At 50.2% G+C, this 18759-nt stretch overlaps 1 protein-coding gene across 3 annotated transcripts in view; it reads right to left on the bottom strand.

Annotated features, from left to right (window-relative positions):
• Positions 1 to 18759, bottom strand: part of RNF123 (ring finger protein 123) — a 48012-nt gene that overhangs the window by 17116 nt on the left and 12137 nt on the right. For 2 of the 3 annotated variants that reach the window (XM_082288936.1, XM_082288937.1), the window contains exons 12-32: positions 18566 to 18670; positions 18317 to 18442; positions 17073 to 17165; positions 16807 to 16880; positions 16243 to 16360; positions 15657 to 15756; positions 15154 to 15215; positions 14993 to 15064; positions 14186 to 14306; positions 13299 to 13400; positions 12015 to 12121; positions 11316 to 11514; positions 10571 to 10716; positions 10296 to 10379; positions 9875 to 9982; positions 7054 to 7231; positions 6008 to 6082; positions 5516 to 5603; positions 5170 to 5257; positions 4961 to 5045; positions 4114 to 4140 (exon numbers count right to left, since the gene is read on the bottom strand). In XM_082288936.1, the coding sequence (XP_082145062.1) occupies positions 4114 to 4140; positions 4961 to 5045; positions 5170 to 5257; positions 5516 to 5603; positions 6008 to 6082; positions 7054 to 7231; positions 9875 to 9982; positions 10296 to 10379; positions 10571 to 10716; positions 11316 to 11514; positions 12015 to 12121; positions 13299 to 13400; positions 14186 to 14306; positions 14993 to 15064; positions 15154 to 15215; positions 15657 to 15756; positions 16243 to 16360; positions 16807 to 16880; positions 17073 to 17165; positions 18317 to 18442; positions 18566 to 18670 (2158 nt within the window). The remainder of the gene's footprint in view (positions 1 to 4113; positions 4141 to 4960; positions 5046 to 5169; positions 5258 to 5515; positions 5604 to 6007; positions 6083 to 7053; positions 7232 to 9874; positions 9983 to 10295; positions 10380 to 10570; positions 10717 to 11315; positions 11515 to 12014; positions 12122 to 13298; positions 13401 to 14185; positions 14307 to 14992; positions 15065 to 15153; positions 15216 to 15656; positions 15757 to 16242; positions 16361 to 16806; positions 16881 to 17072; positions 17166 to 18316; positions 18443 to 18565; positions 18671 to 18759) is intronic. The other variant, XM_082288938.1, reaches the window with a different exon arrangement.

The raw sequence follows: 18759 nt of genomic DNA, 5'->3' as shown, positions 1-18759 counted from the left end.
ATTTGAAGGTCTTTTTGCAGCGTTAAGTTCTTTGTGCCTTCTTTTCCCCAGCCTCCCTTCAGTGTGTAGAAACTGTTTTTTACTAAAACTGCTGATGTATTACTCCCTTTCCAGCCTTTAAGTACCAAAGCAGTTCTAGGCAGAGATCACCACTCCTCATGGAAGAGCTCTGCATGTTGTCCAGCTGGTCTCTTGCCAAAGCCTCTTTTACCAACATTGCAAGTCAGGACAGACCTCAGGATGAACTGCCCAGCCAGAGTTTACCTCATTTGAAGGCTGCTTTGGTTTTTTGAAAGACACTCCTATGCTTGTAATAACTTGCTTTATCCTGATTTTTAGCCAATGACTATTTCCTCATGGTCTTTTTTCAATGAGTGGTGTGAGTTTGCTCCAAACCTACAATTCTGGGTTCTTAAATGCTTTCCCTGCTGCTGGCAGACTGTGCCAGACTATGACTTAAAAACTTTTGTCAACCCTCTCCACAGGTAAATAGGTTTATTGAAGGTTTTAAAGCTAACACCAAGAAATAGTGATTTCCTTGGCTTTTGTTGATCCCAAGAGGATTCTGAATCCAAAGATGCTGCGATCACTGCTACTTTTTGAAAGCAACATAAGGTGCAAGCCCTGGAATACAACAAAACCATCTTCATCCCTTGCATGAATTCCCAGGTGAGGTAATCATTACTGGTATCCAAAACCCAGTCCTGGTGCTGTGTTCATCTTTATTTGCAGTATGTTCACCTTTGCTGGGACATTCCCACCCACGTCAGTTACCACTGCCCTCCTGGGCAATGACACATCCCTTATGTGCCACTGCAGGCAGGGATGTCACTTCACAGGGAGTCTGTGGATACTCAGTGATGGGGTTACTTTCTTGATCCTGGAACTAGTAAGTCATTAATGCTCCTAAAATTTGTACCTCCCTAATACAAAAGCCACTCAATCTTGGCTTAGCCTTTGTTATGACAGATAAACATCAGTCACTGGAACAGAAATTTCCAGTTTTTCAAGGCCAGAAATTCTGACCTCAATACATTTAATGTGGGCGACAGAGCGTGGAACCAAGGGGTTATAGATACATCCAATGTTTCCACAACAAAAACTTCCCTGCAAAAATACAAACAAAACAGAGGAAAAGAAAATCTAGGTAGGGGAACCAGTGAATAAAAACAGAGCCCTTTAAGAAGATTATTAGGGAGCCAGAAAGCTCCAGGGCTCCAGCAAACACCTGGGTTAAAAGGGCCACTGAGAGCATGATGAAGCAAAGACAGTAAGTTAAAATGTAAGAGGTAAAGTGAACCTAATCAAACATAGCCAGTGGTAGGCAAAAACAAGGAGAAAAGGGGTAATAGATGGAGAAGACATAAAAACCATCCTCGACTGACCATGGTAATATGAAGTTTTTTCAACTATAGGAAAAAAATATAGGAGGATTATTTAATAGAAGTAGTAATGGCAGAAAGTCTAACAGTAGCAGAAGCCCATTATTAGAGAGAGTTAAAAATTAATAAAGCAAGCGAAGTGGAAGCCTTCAATAAGTGCTCCTACTAGATAATGGTAAAGAAGGAGGGTCACACACTTTCATTACAGGAAGGTAATTATGTACTTTTATAGTTTGCTAATGACCCAGCAAGATTTATAACAGGGCTAATTGTGAGACTTCTTGGTCAGCAGCCCGAGGGGGTCTCTGGACACAGCAGCATTTACAGTAGAGCTTGAGCACAGAAGGGGAAAGCCCCAAATGGACCAGATTCAGAAGCAAAGCAGCTCCACCCAACACTAATCTGAGTTTTTGAAAGGATCCAGATGTATCTGTGAATCCATGTCAGTGTGCCCATTCAGAGACGCATTTAGAGAGAACCAAAAGGAAGGCTGCAGGGCGAGGCAGAAGGAAAGCAGGCAGCATTTGGGGGATGAGACATCCATAAGGCTGAGTGTGAGGCATCAGAATGGCCCAGTGCTCCTGGGATCCGTATGTGCCTCCAAAGCAAAGCCCTGGCAAACCAGCTAATGCGAGTTCTGGCTCCATGACCAGCACATCAGGGAGGGTTCCCACCAGCATGACACCAAAACCTCTGGGGCTGCTAAAAACATGGCGAGGGTGAACACCCCACAGGGCTCAGAAAAGCAAAACCCCTTCTGAACAGAGGCCACGCGTTTTTTACCACTGAAAAAGACCAAGAAATGAGTTTACCCTGGTACACAAGTGCTTCTGAAGAATAAAATACTGTAAAGCAGAAAAAGGCAGAGCAGCAGCAGCAGAAGACAAGAAGGTGAGGTTAGGTATGGAGGAATGGTTTCATTCTCATGAGAGACAGCAGGTTTAGATTAGATATCAGGAAAAAATTCTTTACTGTGAGGGTGGTGAGGCCCTGGCACAGGTTGCCCAGAGAAGTTATGGATGCCCCATCCCTGGAAGTGTTTAAAGCCAGGTTGGATGGGGCTTGAAGCAACCTGATCTAGTGGAAAGCATCCCTACCCATGGCAAGGGGTTGGAACAATATGAGCATTAAGGTTTCTTCCAACCCAAACCATTCTGTGATTCTGTGACTTCCATCAGGAATCATAAGTGATGGACTTCTGAGGACAAACAACCACCATCCAAAGGGCTCAGACAGTTCAGCTACTACCAGTTGATGCTTTTGGTGTTGCCAGATCAAGGCAGGATCTCCTCCTGAAAGTTCTCTTTAGCTTAGGCAATTTGGGAAGGGGATGTGGGTGAACTCTCTGGCCCATGTTGCACAACCTCTCAGCTCGATTATCTCATGGTCCCACCTACGTTCCCTCCACCACCTGATGGGTGCATGGGCAGAAGGCCTGGGGCAGAGGAGCCCTGTGATACAACCTGAAGCCACCCTGCAGCTCTTGCTTTTCCAAGCCAGGCTGGGCCCAGCATGGAGCCACTGCTGCTGCTCCTGCTGTGCGTGCCAGGACAGCACCTGGCCTTGCCTACAAGCCACGGTGAAAGCAAAACAGGTCCCTGCAGCACCCACTGAGCACAACTACCTCAGCTCTGAATGCAGCCCCATCTGCTCTCAGGAGCCAAACTGAGGCAGAGCTCTGCTTGCATGGGAGCTGCGGAGTAACTCTGGGAACAAGAAGGGACACGAATGGCCTCTCTGAGCCTCTGCCCCTCTTGGGCTAAGCCAGGCAGCATTCACTGCTCACCTGCAGTGAGCACAGGCAAAAGGCAGCGGAGACCAGGTGCTCTGTGCTCTGTGTGCTTCATGGATGTTGTGAGGCAGCATGAGCAAACCTTCCCCACCTGTGCAGAGTCTTCCAAGGAAGCATCCCAAAAGCAGGACAAAGCTGGAGCACCAGAGAAGAGGCATTTGCCCACATTCAGACTGGCCTGCAGCAGCAGACCCAGACAAATGGGGACTTCCTTAGCTCAGCAGTTTGTCCCATTGTCTCTGCCATGCTCAAATTGCAACAAGGTGAAGACAGATGGGTGTGAAGGGGAGGGGGGGTCATCTCCTCCTTCTCTGGGCAGCATCTCAAGGACACCTCTGAGTCCCCTGTCCCTCTTCAATTAAATCAGCATTCATTATTGATTTGGCTGAGCCTTAAAATAGCCCTGCCAACAGTAAGTCCCCAGTAGCCAGCACGGCCCACTCCGGGCTCAGACTGTGCGGAGCCACACGATGTGTGGAGCAAGGCCTCAACAGCTGAGGAACTGTTCCTGCCCCAGAGCTCCCCGGGATGGGGCGAGCTCGATTACCACCCCACAGGACTGGTGACAGCCACTCCATATCTTGGTTGTGCAGTAGGAGGGTGAGGGGACAGCCACGAGGTCCCTCCTGCATGTGTGCCAGGGCTTCTCCATCGGCCTCCAAGGATGAGAGGAACCCAAGGCTGGCACAGCCTCCAGCAGGGCTCCGACCCCAGAGGTAACCCTGGCAAAACAGGTGCAAGAGCAAGTCCATGATGCAGCCTCAGACACTGACACATGGGCACAGCCCCCCTGGCTTCTCGCAGGGATGGAACTGATGAAAACACTCATTTGTGAAGCTCTCTGCCTACAAAGAAGGGTCTCTCTAGGCAGAAGAGGGGAAGCAGGGAGCTCTCTAAAGCTACTCCACCAGACAAGAGAGGGTCACACAACAAACTTACTCTGGAAACTAGCAACAGAGAGATCTCCTGGGCACCAAGAGCAGGAGAGAGAAAAGAGAACAAGAGTGCTGTTAGAACAGACAGGCAGCTTCCTGGATGGGGCTCAGCATACACCCCCATGTGCCACCTGCCCTTCTGTCCCCCATCCCTGTGCAGCTCTCCAGAAGCAAAGTCCGGCACAAAGCCTTTTCTACAGCAGAGGGGGATCAGGAATGTATCCATACAGGCTCAGAACCTGTGGAGGTAAAGCTGGGGACATACTCTTCAGCTCAAGAAAGGCAACTTCTCCTCCCCACATCTTCCTCAGCCACACTAGAGCTGAGAAACCCCTCATCCCAGTGACAGTGCTGAGAACCAAAATGTAGTGCCAAAGGCAGGACAGGCTCTGCCAGGCTCTGAGAGATGCCAGGATAAAACACCCTCTGCTTGCAAACTTATCCAGTGCCCTGTCTCCCTGGGCACCCTCTCCCTCTCACAGGGTACCAGGGCTTGGCAAACATGACAACTCTTCCCCACAGCAGCTTTTCACTGTGCACATCACAGAGCCTTCTCTCAGGGTAAAACTCTGGTAAGGATGCAGTCCTGGGCCTCTCTTCTCTCCTTTGGAGGGCAGACCCCCTATTTATGATGGATCTAACTCTCCATCTGGCATGCAAGAATCATCAGTAGAGAGGCTGGGGATGGCCAGGCTGTAAAAACCAGGCCTGGATATTTGGCGAGGAACACCCTACTTTGGCAGCTATCCCAACAGCTGGCCTGGCCCATAGTAGGGACAGCTGCTAAGGAAGAGGCTGGTCCTCCCTCACCACCCACCACAGCCCTGAGTGCCCATCCCTGCCCCACTCACTCTGCAGGCTGGGGAGGCTGGCATCCTCAGGCTTGGTTTTCAGCAGGTGTGGGAGCCGTGTGTATCTGTACCCAAAGCCACAGCCCTGGCAAAAGAGGTCAGGAAAGATCTTAGAGGTTGAAAAACAGTTTTGCTGCTACTGGAGAGTGAAATGCTCAGTGTCCCAGGAGCCCCAGGTGCTGAGAGGGGCAGGGCTGCAGGATGCTCACCCGCCACAGCCTGACGAGGATCCAGTTGGTCTGTGCCCAGGGTCGCTGCTCATAGGGAGCCAGGAGGTTTTTCATCATGGAGATCCGCCTGCCAGACAAGGACACAGGTCAGCCCACAGGGTTTGGGAACAGAGGATTGAACAGGACACACAGTAGGACCTGTGGAGCTGGGGCAGAGCAAAACCACTGGTGTAAGGGTGCCAGAAGGCTCCCAAATCAACTCCACCACCCTGCTGCAACTTGTGGACCCTCAGTGGTGCTTGGCAGCCCTCCTGCTCCCTTACCCAGCCCTGCCACCACCCCAGCCCTGCCCCAGCTCCCCAGGAACAGGCAGGGCAGCACTTACTGCTCTTCTGGGATCCTCTCTACAGCACGCAGCGAGTGCGGGTAGCAGACGTAGCTGGCCAACGCCTGCATCAGGGAGTCCCGGATGTCTGAGGAGGAATGAGAAGGGACTAGGCCAGGCACCCAAGGACACACAGCACATCAGGGAGCACCTGAATGCCAGTGGCCAGGAGGGACTGGCCCTCATGTAGAGGCACGTTGTCTCTGCTGACATGGAGAGCATGCTTAGGCTAGAGCAGCTAAGGAATAACCCCAGACTGGACATGGAGGTAACTGGGACATGAGTCCTGCTCTCAAAAGGGTGTCCTAGGTCATGTATCTACCCCTGCAATATGCAGGATAAGGACAATGCCCAACCTTACTTTTAATGTGGAGGCATAAGCACTCAACAGATTCAGCAGACAGATCCCAACAGAAGCCTGGTGAGCCACTGGCAGTGGCACTGGCCAGACCTGTGACATTATCACCCCAAAGCAGAGGAATGCAGCCTTACCTGTGCCCACAATCCTTGAGTCAGCAAAATGCTTGGCCAGGATGGCAGCGAGGCGCATCAGGGTCTCTTCGTAGCCTGCAAGAGAAGGAGGGAGCAGGGTCATGGCAACGGCCTGAGGGGCAGCCCTGCAGTCCCAGTGCTTCCGTGGACACAGCACAGGCCATGGAATGAATTTCTGCTACAGCTAACTGCAGCTTAGTTGTGTGTCTAGTTGTCAAAACAGCTGGGAAAACACATTCACCTCCAGGAGAGCCACTCACCTCAGTCTGCAGAGTCTGAAATAGTTATCCAGGGAAAGATAGAACTATGCAATTGAGTTGGATGGCAAGCAAGAGGTGCGTGGTGCACACAAAGAACACCCTAGGTCTATGTAGAAAAGCCATGTCTAGCCTGCAGGCCCTGTAGAAACCTGCTACTGCTCTATTCTGCTGTTGCCCAAACAGCAGGCACAGCCCCCACTTACGGATTTGAACACTTCAGCTATGTCCTGTTGGTGGGAATAGAAGCTTTTCTTGCCTTCATGGGCTCTGGAAAGCACGGAACTATTTGCTAAGAGCTCAGCGAGGTCATTTAGCCAGGAAAGCACAGAATGTGCACAGATGGAATCCACCTAAACACAGACTTTTGGCATCAAGTGGGTGGTCATCTCCATAGGAACATCTCCAAATCCCAGGGGAATTTGAAAGCAGAGCCAATTTCTGCACTCATGGCACATCCTCTCCCACCCAGAAACCAGAAGGCCATGGTAGAAATTGCTGAAGCAATCACATCTTACAGTACCCCAGCCCATTCCTGATACCTCCCTGGAAACACAAACCATAGCAGCCAGTGATTTTTACTACAGCCAGCCCTGTGACACCTTCAGACAAGGCATGGGCTCCCTACCTGAGCACACTGACCACAGGTCAGACAGTGCTCTGGTGCAGCACATCACAACCAGGAATGGACACAGAAAGGAAGATGCCCAACTACTGCTTCACCGTAAGGATGTGGCTTGCTTTAGATTTTATCAGGCCAGAATCAGGAAGCTGTCCCCACCCCATCACCTGGGAGCTCCTCCATGCTGTTGACAGGGCTGAAGTAGTTCTTGAGTGCACTGTAGCTGTTCATAGCCACGCTGAGGTAGAATTCCGGCATGAAAGCGAAAAGCGAGCCCGTCCTGTCCCCGTGCTCGATGGTGCGGATGCACACTCGCAGCAGCCAGTAGATATCCTGCATCTTCTCCTGCCCAAAAAGAACACAATTCCCATTCAGCTGGCAGCTTCTCTTTGGAGAAACAACAACCAGCACCACACTCAGACCTCAGAAACAACCCCATACTGGAGATGCTGCTCAGACATCTTACTGCTCTAAGTTCAGCAAGCAGATCTGTGCCATTTGCTCTTTCCATAAAGCCACAGAAGCGGCAGCTGGAAGAAACAATCAGAGGTCTCTACACCAACCACAAGCTCAGAGCACAACCCTCACCAGTGTGATGGTTTTGTCTCACCAGGCCTTGAGACCCTCCAAGCACTACTCCTTACCAGGGCATATGCAACCACACAGGCCTGGCAAACAAGCACGTGAATTTTGATTTCAAGGAGACTGCTGAATCCTTTCCCTGAAGGAAAGCAGACACTAGCACTTTCCAGAAATCTGCTGGAAAGAAAGCTGGTCCATTGTAGGGATTAAATGGGAACAGGCTGAAAGCTCACACCAACTCAGATCTTTGCAATAGGCAGCCACAGCCTTTCAGGTTCTGTGCCAGCCATTCAACCGGATTTACTGTCCTGAGGAACATCAGCCTCTTGTCTCTCTAAACAAAAATCAGAGGGTCCTAAATTAAAACCAGAAAATTTAAGGGCATCCACGTAACTTTAAGCTATAAAAATGGGCACCACCAAAGCCAAAAAAAGAGGAAGTATTATTTCAGATCCTGCAATGCCAAGAAACAGCATAAGCAATAGCCACTTGCATAAAAATAGATGGAGAAGGGTTACACTTCTAATTTAAGAAAAAATTAAAATCAGAGGTGCAGATAAGACGTTTCATTTGCTTAATGGCTTTTCTAAAGCATGTTGTTACCATCTTTGGGAGATCTTCATGGGTTTATTCCGTAAATTAGGCTGAACTAGTACAAATCAACTAAACTGACTAACAGACATCTTTTTCTCAACACTGACTCACATCTCAGCCAAACTGTTACTTTCAAGATAAAAAGCAACTGTGCAGAACAACATTAAGGTTAAAAAAGCTGTATTTGGCTTTATTAAGACTTGATAACCTCAAACATCATTTCAGGTATTGCCAAGCTAGAAGAAAGCCTACACCAGAAGGATACAAAGATGTGATTAGCCAATGAGATAGATAAATACAGTGTTGTAATAAAATAAGCTGTAATTCCCACAGGGATGTTTTGAAGGCAGAATTATGTGTTTTAAAACTAACAGTGTTTTTAAGCTATAGCACTCCCTTTTATTCTAACTTTGAATCCCTCGGCTCAGAATAAACCAAGTGGCTAATTCCCTCGAGGAAGGAGCAGCCTCTGCCGTGCTCTGACACCTCAGCACAGAGCAGGACTTCGCCCCTAGACAGAACCAGGCTCTTTCTCTCCAACAGCAGCAGCAGTGCCTGCAACACTCATACAGATGTGACCCTCCAGTGCACACAATTCCCAGGGATGCAGGAGCTGCAGGATGGATATCTCCACTGGGAAAAAGCAGGGACCTGAGACGACTGTGAGATGGAGCCCTGAAGGCACAGGCTCCTCAGTGCAGCCACATTCTGCAAGCTCACTGGGCTCCCAGGGCACATTCCTGCTCTCCCTGCGGGCCATACAGGCCAGGATAGCAGCACAAGCCACAAACAGGGAAGGCTGTAACCTTCACTCCCAGATGCTGCTGATTCATCAGGAAAGGTGACACTGCAGTCCTAGTTTAGTATGACAATGGATCATCTAGAGACATGAATAGTGCTTCTGCATGGGCCAGCACAGTGATACCTGCAGTGTACCCTGATGATGCCCCCCAGCATTTCCAGAGCAGTCTGGAAAGAAAGGATTATTTTCTGGCAAGCACAGGCTATGCTAATGCAGCTGGAGAGCTTCTGCCTTGCAGTTCTGCTCAGGAGGGAAGGAGGGGAAGAGCAAAGAGCTCATGACTCAGGATCAGCCACTGCAGCTCTGCCAGACGTTCACCATTAAGAACTCTTCTTGCCCTCCCTGTTTACATCCTGGGACACACAAAAGCCACAAAGAGAGACAGGGCAAGGCAATGGGCAAGGGAAGTCAGGAAAAAATCAGAAAAACTGCTTGTGAGAAAACAGACCAGAGCTTTTATCCTGGAAAATGGTGAATTTGGGGGGAAAGGGACAACCTGTGCAAATAGCCACTGCACTAGTAAATGCAGAATACACTCTCTGCATGGGAACCAAGAGAAGAAGAGAAGAACACCTGAACAAGAACCCCTTGACCTGGATCCCACAGATTCCAGGAAGAGCTGCAGTAGTGAGATCCCGTGTGACACACAGCATAGCTCAGGGTAATGGTCCACAGTAGCCTCTATCCTCTGACATGTCTTGAGAACTGAATCTCCCTTTGATCTGCACACTTTTGTCTGCAGTGCCCTAAGGGAAAGCCCACAGCATCATGCACAGCTCAGATCAGACTGGGCTGTGTCCTAACAAATACTATGGGACCAAGCCTGGTACAGGAGAGGGGCCAAGTCTAGATAGGAGTCTCTGATACACAACAAGGGAAAAAGAAGCCCCAGAGATCATTGACATTGCTTCAACACCAGGAAAATGACACCTCTGATATGTGAGCCAAGCAGCAGAGATGCAGAGGCTCACTGGTCTCCTTTTAGCTGCTCATGTTATGCTCCTGCCCACCTTTGAATAAATGGTGACATTTATCCAAGCGAGGCGCCGGCTCAGGTGGTTGAGCTTCTCGGAGAAGACCTTTTGGCTCTTCAGCAGTTCCTCATGGATGTCTCTCCTCTGAAAAGAGTGCAGAGATGTGAGGGCAGATGTCACTGCCATTTATAGCATTCTTTTTTAGTGCTGGGCAAACAATGCAAAAGCATATACCACCTTGGGGCTAGCTAGGGAGTACTGGCAGGGGGGGAAAGGGGTCAGCAGCCTTTCTGTGGAAGGAGTGGGAATCAGTGCTATAAAAAGCACTTATCAGTCTCAGCTGAAGCCCACAAGGCCTGATGCAGATGCTGGTACAGTTGGGCAGCAGCACTTCACCCTTTTTGCCAGATATTGAGGCTTTGCCAGAGAAGGAAGCTGGGAATCCAGAGACACTTACCCTCTTAGGGCAGCGGCTGATTTTTTCCTCTGTGTCTTTCAGTGCCATGGCATATTCATTCACATCATCTGACACACCAACCATCTGAAAAGCAGCAGGTTTCAACAATAAATAAAGGAGTTTTTTCCCCTAAACATACAAGCATGCAAGCAGATCCCCAATGGAGGCTGGCAGAAGGACAGGGCACACACAGTCACTAAATAAGCAGAAAACAGAGCTGGTGTAGAAGCATGGAGGTTGGGGGAACAGATTCCTGCAGAGCACGTGCCACTTACCTTCCCAAGCTGCTGGTGGACACTGAGGTTGTACATCATCACTATCCCATCCAGGACTTCCAGGAGGGAGTTCTCGGTGATGGGCTGGTCTGGCTCTTCTGGGGGTCTGCCCAGTAAGAGACCATCATTTCCATGGGTGCCTTCAACTGCGATGCATTCCCAAGACAGGAAAGAAGTTCTCAGCAAGGCATTTTGGCACCTCAGCTTCTGCCTGCCCCTCTCTGAAGCCAAAGCCCTGCTGTTCCCAGCCCACGTGATTCACTAGATACTGTACTACCACACCATTCTCATCTTGCTGCCTGCATCAGGCTGACCTGTCAGATCTGTTCAGACTGACCCAGGCCATACAAATTCCACTTCCTCAAGCCCTGTACAAGCTTCAGAGGCCTGCCTGGTCCACCCCCCAGCATCAACAGTGCTGCTGCTGCACACATCGTCCTCTGGCTCGTCTGTCTTCAGATCAAGTGCAGCTACAGCTGCCTTTGAACCACCTTCCTGCAAAGTCTCACTGCATTTGGAGGAACCAAGGCAGCATCTCCTTACATGCAGAGGGTACAACATCATCAGTGCCATGCTCAGGATGGCAGAGGGGTCTTTTGGGTGTGGACTTTTGGGTGTCAGCATGCCCTGGGAATGGGAAGGAACAATGCTGGCAGTAAGGAGACTGCATTCCTCTGGGGAACTGGAAGATGCCATTCTGCCAGGGCCCACCTGGGCCATGCCAGCACACAGCAGGGGTACTCACTGTCCTCCCTTGTGCGTTGCTCCACGCGCAGGGTGAGCACTTTGATCTTCTCCAGGGTGCCCAGGGGCCGCCGCGGGTTCATCAGGCTGACGGCTGCCGTGCTCAGGAACCGGTTGGCACGGCCCAGGGTGGGGGAACTGAGCCAGGCAGGCCTGGCAAGAGCTCCACCAATGGCCAGGGCGGCAGAGGGGCGCTGGGACTGAAAGGAAGTGAAGGGAGAAACAGTTTCAGCTGTGTTCAGCTGCCTGCTGTTCCTCCCTTGCCCCTGCAAGGATGTTGGTATAGATGCCCAGTGGCCACTGGAAGATGAGCAGGCAGGGTAGCAAATGGGTAAGTCCTTCCTCCAAGGTCACATGACAGGCACAAGCAGCAGACCTGCACAGCAAGAAGGTGCTCTGTCTACAGTTGTCTTGCACCTTTCCAAATGCAAGCACCAAGAGCTGCCATGGAGGGGAGGCAGCACATTCAGATCAGTGGGTGGTGAGAGAGCAGGGCACAGAAAATTTTGCTGCTCAAACTTGGTGCACCCAGGACCTTGCTGATCTCCAGTGACTCTCATCCAAGTGTTTATCTGGTTGCCCATGGACTGGTTACAGACTGGGCCCAGCACCGCCTTGCTGTAAAGCAAAGCCTTTCCAGCCAGAGGCTGAACTTGCTATCCCAGCACCAGGGCCCCTGCAGGTGAATAACACAACTCACCTGTGCTGCTGATGTTGCTGATTCCTCATCTTCATCAAGATCATCCATAGTCACTGCCTGCAGCTCTGCAGGGTCGATCAGGATGTTGGCTTTTGCAGCCAGGTCATCTGCACAGAGCACAGCAAAGCAGCCATGAATGCAGGAGTCACACTTCACTTACCACGAGGAAGGCTCATCCTCTTTTCTGCTTCTCAGCAGTAGAGAAGCAGCCAGAAAAGTTGGTTGCTCTATCAGAACAAGCTCACCTGTCCCAAGCTTCCTTACATGGAACAGATCTGCCCTTATGAAAAGAACAGAGACCAAGCAGCAACAGGTGCTGTCCTCCCAGGACCCATTTCTGCTCCTGGTCTTACCAGCTATGAATAGGATAACAGAGGAACCAAGAGACAACCACCAGGGCCAAATTGGACTAGTGCAGGAATGGCAACTCTCTGCCTGAGACCATCTTTTAAGCATCCAGCTCTTCAATGCTGTCTCATGATGTGTCCCTAAGTCACTAGGACTGAGACTCAGACCCAGAGGAAGGCTATGCTGATGGCTATACAGGCTGTACAAAGCCTGGAGAATGTGTTCTTTAGCCCACAGCTCTGTCTTTAAAGCTGGCCAGGATACCTCGGTAAGAAACCAAAGGAGGTTACATGGTTCTCAAGCTAAGTAATCTAATTTTGAACAGTCAGGGATCAACCTGAGACAGAGAAAATGGTCCTCATCTTGTGAACACACTGGGAAAGGAGAAGAGACATCTGAGTCAAAGGCAAGTGCCACATTAGCCAGAAACCAGAGACAAACCAAGCCCAAGGGAATGGCAAGGGGTTTCTAAGCCTTCCACAAGGCAGGCTTTGGAAGCCTAGTACCAGAGTAGTGTGTTGCTCACAAACACACAGCTGCAGTACATACACAGGGCTGCTCCTCCCTGCCCAGAGTGGTGCTGCAAGTAAATCCTGGGAATCCTTCACACCCAGCAAAGCCCAGCCAATGGTCAGTGCTTTGACTGCTCCCAGCCCTGCAGCAACAGCACCACACCAAAGGATATTCCCAGACTACCCCCCTCCCTCCAACTGCCACATGCCCAATTCGGGGATATAAACAGTAAACTGTTAACTTAAAGGACACTCCACCCAAGAGGAGTGGTGTCTTCTTCAGAGTAACTTGAATCTCATTAAAATTCAACTCTTCTCTCTTTGAATTTAATCAAAATTCATTACCCACAGCTCCCTCCCTGGAATGTCCTGTGTGAATTCCAGCCAAGACGTGGATCCAGGTATTGGCAATGAGAGCACTTACCTTTCAGAGTCTTCTTAAGATGAGACAGAAGACCTCCAAGTCGCTGAAGGTCAAAATAATCCACCTTCCCATTATAGAAGAGTTGAGGAGGGACATAGGCTTCTAAAACAGAGGAGGAGATTTGGTTTTTTCCACAAGCCCCATGCACAGGATCCACAAAGACATGTAAGGCCTCCTAAAGTAGACCCTAGGGGCCAGCCTGGACTAACATTCAGGGACAACCTTTTTTGTCATAAAAATGCAGGCTATTAAGGCAGAGGTGATTTCCACAACAGAGCAAGCATTAGATCCATGCAGAAACAGGAGCAACCAATGGCCATTGACAACAAGTCTGCCAGCACTTCCTCCCTCCAGCCACAGTCACTGGGATAAACTGGATCATCAGAAAACTTGGCAGCTCTCCACCCGCCTACTCCAGCTCTGCCACTTTGTCCCACAGGGATAGTAAGGCAATTACTGAGTCTAGAGAAAGGGTCAGCCCAAAGTAAGAAAAGGGAATGACAGTGGGGTCTAAGGGTGAGAAAGCACCTGGCACTGATTTAGTTTCCCCTTAATCCCACAGTTTGGAAACCTCAAAATCAGAAAAATATCTTCCCCTAAACTCTGACAATGGGATCACTGAGCTGCCCTTCCATGGACCCACAGTCAACAGTGGACTCTGCTCCAGAGCAGACAAGGGGAATAGCAAACAGTACAGGTGTTCCTTTGCAAGTCTCAGATCTGGATCTTAACTGGAATATATCTGCACACAGGAACTTCCCAGGGTGACAGAAGGCTCAAGCACTCGTTAGAGACATAAAATTTCCAACATCCTGGAAAGCACTGCCAAGAGGCAAACCTTGTCCCAACCACAGAAAAGCCTGCAAAGCCTCTCCCCCAAGCCTCACCTTCACTGCTCAGGGCAGCCGGGCTCTTTGCCTTGTGGCCATCCCAGAAGAAGCGCAGGGCAGCGATGAGCCGGTGCAGGAAGCACACCATGTACTCTGGTGGGCACAACACAGTCAAGTTCTAGGGCAAGAATGAGAATCCAGCATCAGGGCAGGTGTGAAAGTGCATCTCAGTCCAAAGGGCTACATGGGGCAGGCAGAAATTTTGTGTTCTCAGCCTTGCTAGCATCTCTAGCTTACAGTTCTGGCAGAGAGCCCAGACCTGATGGTGGGCAGCAGTTTCCACCTCCAGGAAGTCTTGGGACACTTAAACAACAAGCTGGTCTGACAGAGGATGAGGGATAACACACACTCTGTCATGAAAGATGGGGCTGATGATGAACACAGGGATGCAGGTGAAGAAAGGGTTTCCTACAACAGCGGATGCCTGCCTCCCAAAGCCTCAGGCCAACAGCTTGATCCAGGGCCAGAGGAAAAGTCCTCACCCAGGGAGTGAGGAGGATGCCAAAGCCAGCAGCCCCACCGTGGCAGAGCACTCCACAGCCACACTCCCTGAGGGGCTACAGGAGGACATTCAGCTCCCACCTAAGACTTCCCAAGGACCACTTTCCTATGAATCACTGCACAGGACTTATCTAAGCTGCCTGGTTTCTGGCCTCAGATCTCCCCCACCTCACCCCCTGCCATATGTAGACCTCAGTGGATCATCTGCTGGAAGCAACCCAGCCAGAAGGGCAGAGTTCCCAGCCTGAAGGTGCAGAGGGCCCTCAGGGTCAGGCTTGCAGGAAGGCTGGCCCTCTGACTTACCCCTCTGTTGCTAGCGTTTTCTTGAAGAAACTTGCGGAATTTGTTTAGGAAGATGTATCTGGAGGCTTCTCCCTAGCAGAAGGAAAACCAGGTGGTAAATCTATGCTTTACAAAGCACATCACATGAAAATACTGTCACAAAAGACCCACAGAGAACTTACCCCTCCTCTGTCCTTGTTGTTCAGCAGCAACTTCAGAATCTGAACCTGGAGGCCTTCCACCACTAAAAGGGGGACACACATCTGCCATCACAAAACAAGCACTGGAGAGCAACTACCCCTCTTAACCCCAGCTGCAGTACCCTGTCCCCAGGAGAAAGGCTCCCTCCCCAGCACAGGGGGCCCAGGAAGAACTGGTGCCAGCAGAAAGCTAATCCCACCACTGAGAATTTTTTCCTCCACCACCTAGCAAGAAATTCATCCATAGCTAAAAACAATGCATAGGTTTGCTCCTGCCCCATCATGGGGGGCTGCAGGTCTGTGCAGCGGGGTCCCAGCACTTCTAACATGCTGTCAGAAAAGAGCATGGCTGGCCCCCACCTCTGCACCATGGCCTGTCCTGGCAGGAACACAGCTCTACTTCAGGTAGTGAATGGGATTTGGAAACAGCTCCTGGCTGCACAAAAGGTGTGGGATCTTGGCAACTTCCCTCCTTCCTCACAAACCTTCAATGCGTTTCTTGAGCCGCTGGCAGCCTCTTTCATATGCTCGACGCCTCAATCTCTCCTCAGCACTCTCCTCCTTCACCTCCTTACTCTCCTTGCCCTAGTTGGGGGACAGACACCGATTAGTAGGAGACCACTGCACAGGGTAAATGTCTTGCCAGAAACTCCCTTAAACAATGTGAAATGGAGAGCACCAACTCCCTGAAACAATGTGCCGGGGTGTGACTGCAGCTGGCAGCACACCTAAACAGGTCTCCCCCAGCCTTGTAATGAGTAATGGCATTTTGAGGACACCCCAGTCAACCCAGTAATTCCTTAAATACTGTGAGGTTCCCTTCCAAATCTGTTGCCACAGAAAACTGTCCCTCATCCCCTATCTGAGCATCACACCTCAAACATCCCTTTTAAGGGGACAAAAAAGATGATAGGGCAACGCAAAAGCTCCAGCTCTCACACAGCTCTGTAGGACCCACCAGTGCTAACACAGCCAGAAACATGGGCCATCCAACTTCGTCAGCCAGAAAAAGATGTAAATGGCAGGCCACAACATTTCTTCAGCCTCCTTGCTGGAGATGCCCGTACTCACCTCCTTGGTGAAGCGGTTTGGCCACCACGTGGTGGGAATGAGCTCCTGCAAACCTGCCTCCTCCACACGCAGCGGGCTCTTGATGTAGAAGAACACAACGGAACGGAGCACGTCGAAGCTGTGCTGGAGTTAAAGCAAGCACAGAAGCTACAACGGGAAAAGGTACAGGGCGTGTCTCCAGAGCTGTAGTGACAGACTCCTTTCCAAACCACCTCTGTAAGATCCAGAGGCCTCTTCTCCCTGCAGAAGCCCCGTGCAGCTATCACAGCAGCTGCCCAAATGCTACCGTAGAGCTGGACTGCTCTGGGAGTGGTTTTGCTCTAGGGATATTAGAGGTCAGTCAGGTAGAAATGAGCTCCCCTGTCTTACTAGGATGTGAACTATACAACACTGCTCCCTCCTCTCAAAGCAGGACTTTGTAGGCAATGGTGTCAGGAAGAGGAGACCTGAGAAATGACCTCTCAAGACAGGGTGGCTTCTGCCTCCCTGGACCTACAGGTCCTTTAAGTGTTCTTGGCTGCATTATTGAGGGAAAACTGAGACAGGAGGAGACACAAAGGATACAGAACATTGCTGAGTAGGTATTTCCTAGATTTCTCGTGCTTCAAGACTGCAATGGTGAGCCGGAGGTAGTGGATCTAGGAAAACAGGAGAAGCAAAAGTGACTCCACCTGCAGAACATACAACTCTCCAATAGCTACAGTGTGACAAAACTGCCATCTTTGGATAAAACAACTACAGAATCCAAAACATCATGTACCTTTGGACAAGGGGACATAACAGAAGCTGGCTAGGCACAGATTCCTGGGGATTCAGAAGTGCAAACTCACTTGTAATCCCAGGTCTGGGATGATGGGAGAGAACCTGTAAGCCCGCAGCAGGGACATCAGCAGCTGCTTGAGGCACTCATGCACTTCATACTCCTGAGAAAATAAGAAATACATTGAAGAACTACAGCAAGGAGTCAGGAACAGCTATAGCTCCCAGAGTGAGACCTTGGAAGGAAGTGTTCATTTATGAACTGAAAAAGCAGGTGCTCTGAACCCAGTGTCCCTCTGACTCCACAGGAGAGAGTCCAAGCAGAAGTTGGTGCCAGTGCTTTGCTACAGAGAAACAAGTTTCTGCAGAAAGTCCAACTCAAAAGTCACCTACAAAAACCCAAAGTCCCAGGCCCTATTTGATGGGCAGTCACCAGTTCTCTTATTCCCTGACTCTACCCAAGACACAGTGTTGGCAGAACCAACCCAGAAAGGAAAGAATGGGTAAATGTGATGTAAATGTGATGATAGAAGAGTTGTCTTTTTGAATCCAATTCATAGCCAACCAGCAGGGTGAGAGCCAACTCTTCCACAAACACAGCAGTCCTACCAGAGGGTCTGGTTTCACTGCTAAGATGCTGGGCCTGAAGGAGTCATGACATATTTCCATTAAACTTGTCATGGCAGCTGGCTGGGCCAGTGCCCACATCTGTTAACTGTTACCCCAAAGGGCAGACGTGCTGTCTCCAAGCAGATCGCTGACACTGACTGGCTCTGTGTAACCACCCAAGCACTCCAGCAGCAGCAGCTTCCCAGCTGCCTCAAACATCTGTGCCAGGAAGGAGTAAGCTCCTCCAGCATGGACAGGAAGTTGGAGGAGGCTTTTCCCCAGCAGTGCTGGAGATGGTGAGAGTGCACTGCACACTTCTACCCCAGTCCCGCACACTCTTCAGCACATGGCAGCGCTTAAGACCTCCACAGTCAAATACACATTAATCACAATCAGAAGACTATTCTTATTGATAAATTTGATGTTCCCAGAAGCAGGAAGTTATTCACCATCATCAGTTCCTTTAGCAGTAGGAGAAGCTTAGAAATGCCTGGTTAACTCATTGCCAGTGTCTGCATTCAACCCTCAGTGCCTGGGTGTGCAGCAGCAGCCAGATGAACTAATTGAGAGGGTGGTCTACCACAAAGAGAAAAGAAGAGAAAGACACTGAACACTACCAGCATTTTGTAGGGAAGGCTCGTGTCCTCAGCACCTCCCAGGATCTCCCTGGGATCCCTAGGGAGGAACCAGCACCCTAGCAACTCACCTCCATAAGAAGCCACATGAGATCCAGCAGCTGCTGAATAAGGGGGTGGGACTCCACTGCCCCTCCTCGCTCAAGGATGCTCAACAGGAAGGTCATAAGTACATCTTCCACCAGGTACACCTTGCACTGCAGACAGAGAGCCAGGTTAACATTCCTCCATGGCACAGTCACTTCCCAGCAAAAGCTGGGGTTTACTTTGCCTCACAAGAGGTGTAACAAACACTACAGAAGCCAGCAGGCAAAACTCACCATAAGAGGGGAGAAATAATTGAAGATGTGAGCTAATGTAATCAACACTGTGGGTTCTCCCTGCAGCTGCCACATGGATGTGTCTTTCTCCACCAGCTTCCCCTCCTGCAATGGCAAATTCAGAAATACACGTGGCTTGGATCCAGCTCAATCCATCTGTACACCAACAACTGAATGGACCACAGGCCTGGAGC

The sequence above is a fragment of the Coloeus monedula genome (genome assembly GCF_965178545.1).
Source record: "Coloeus monedula genome assembly, chromosome: 11".
NCBI classification, from domain to species: Eukaryota; Metazoa; Chordata; class Aves; order Passeriformes; family Corvidae; genus Coloeus; species Coloeus monedula.
This window is presented reverse-complemented; position numbering and strand designations above follow the sequence as displayed.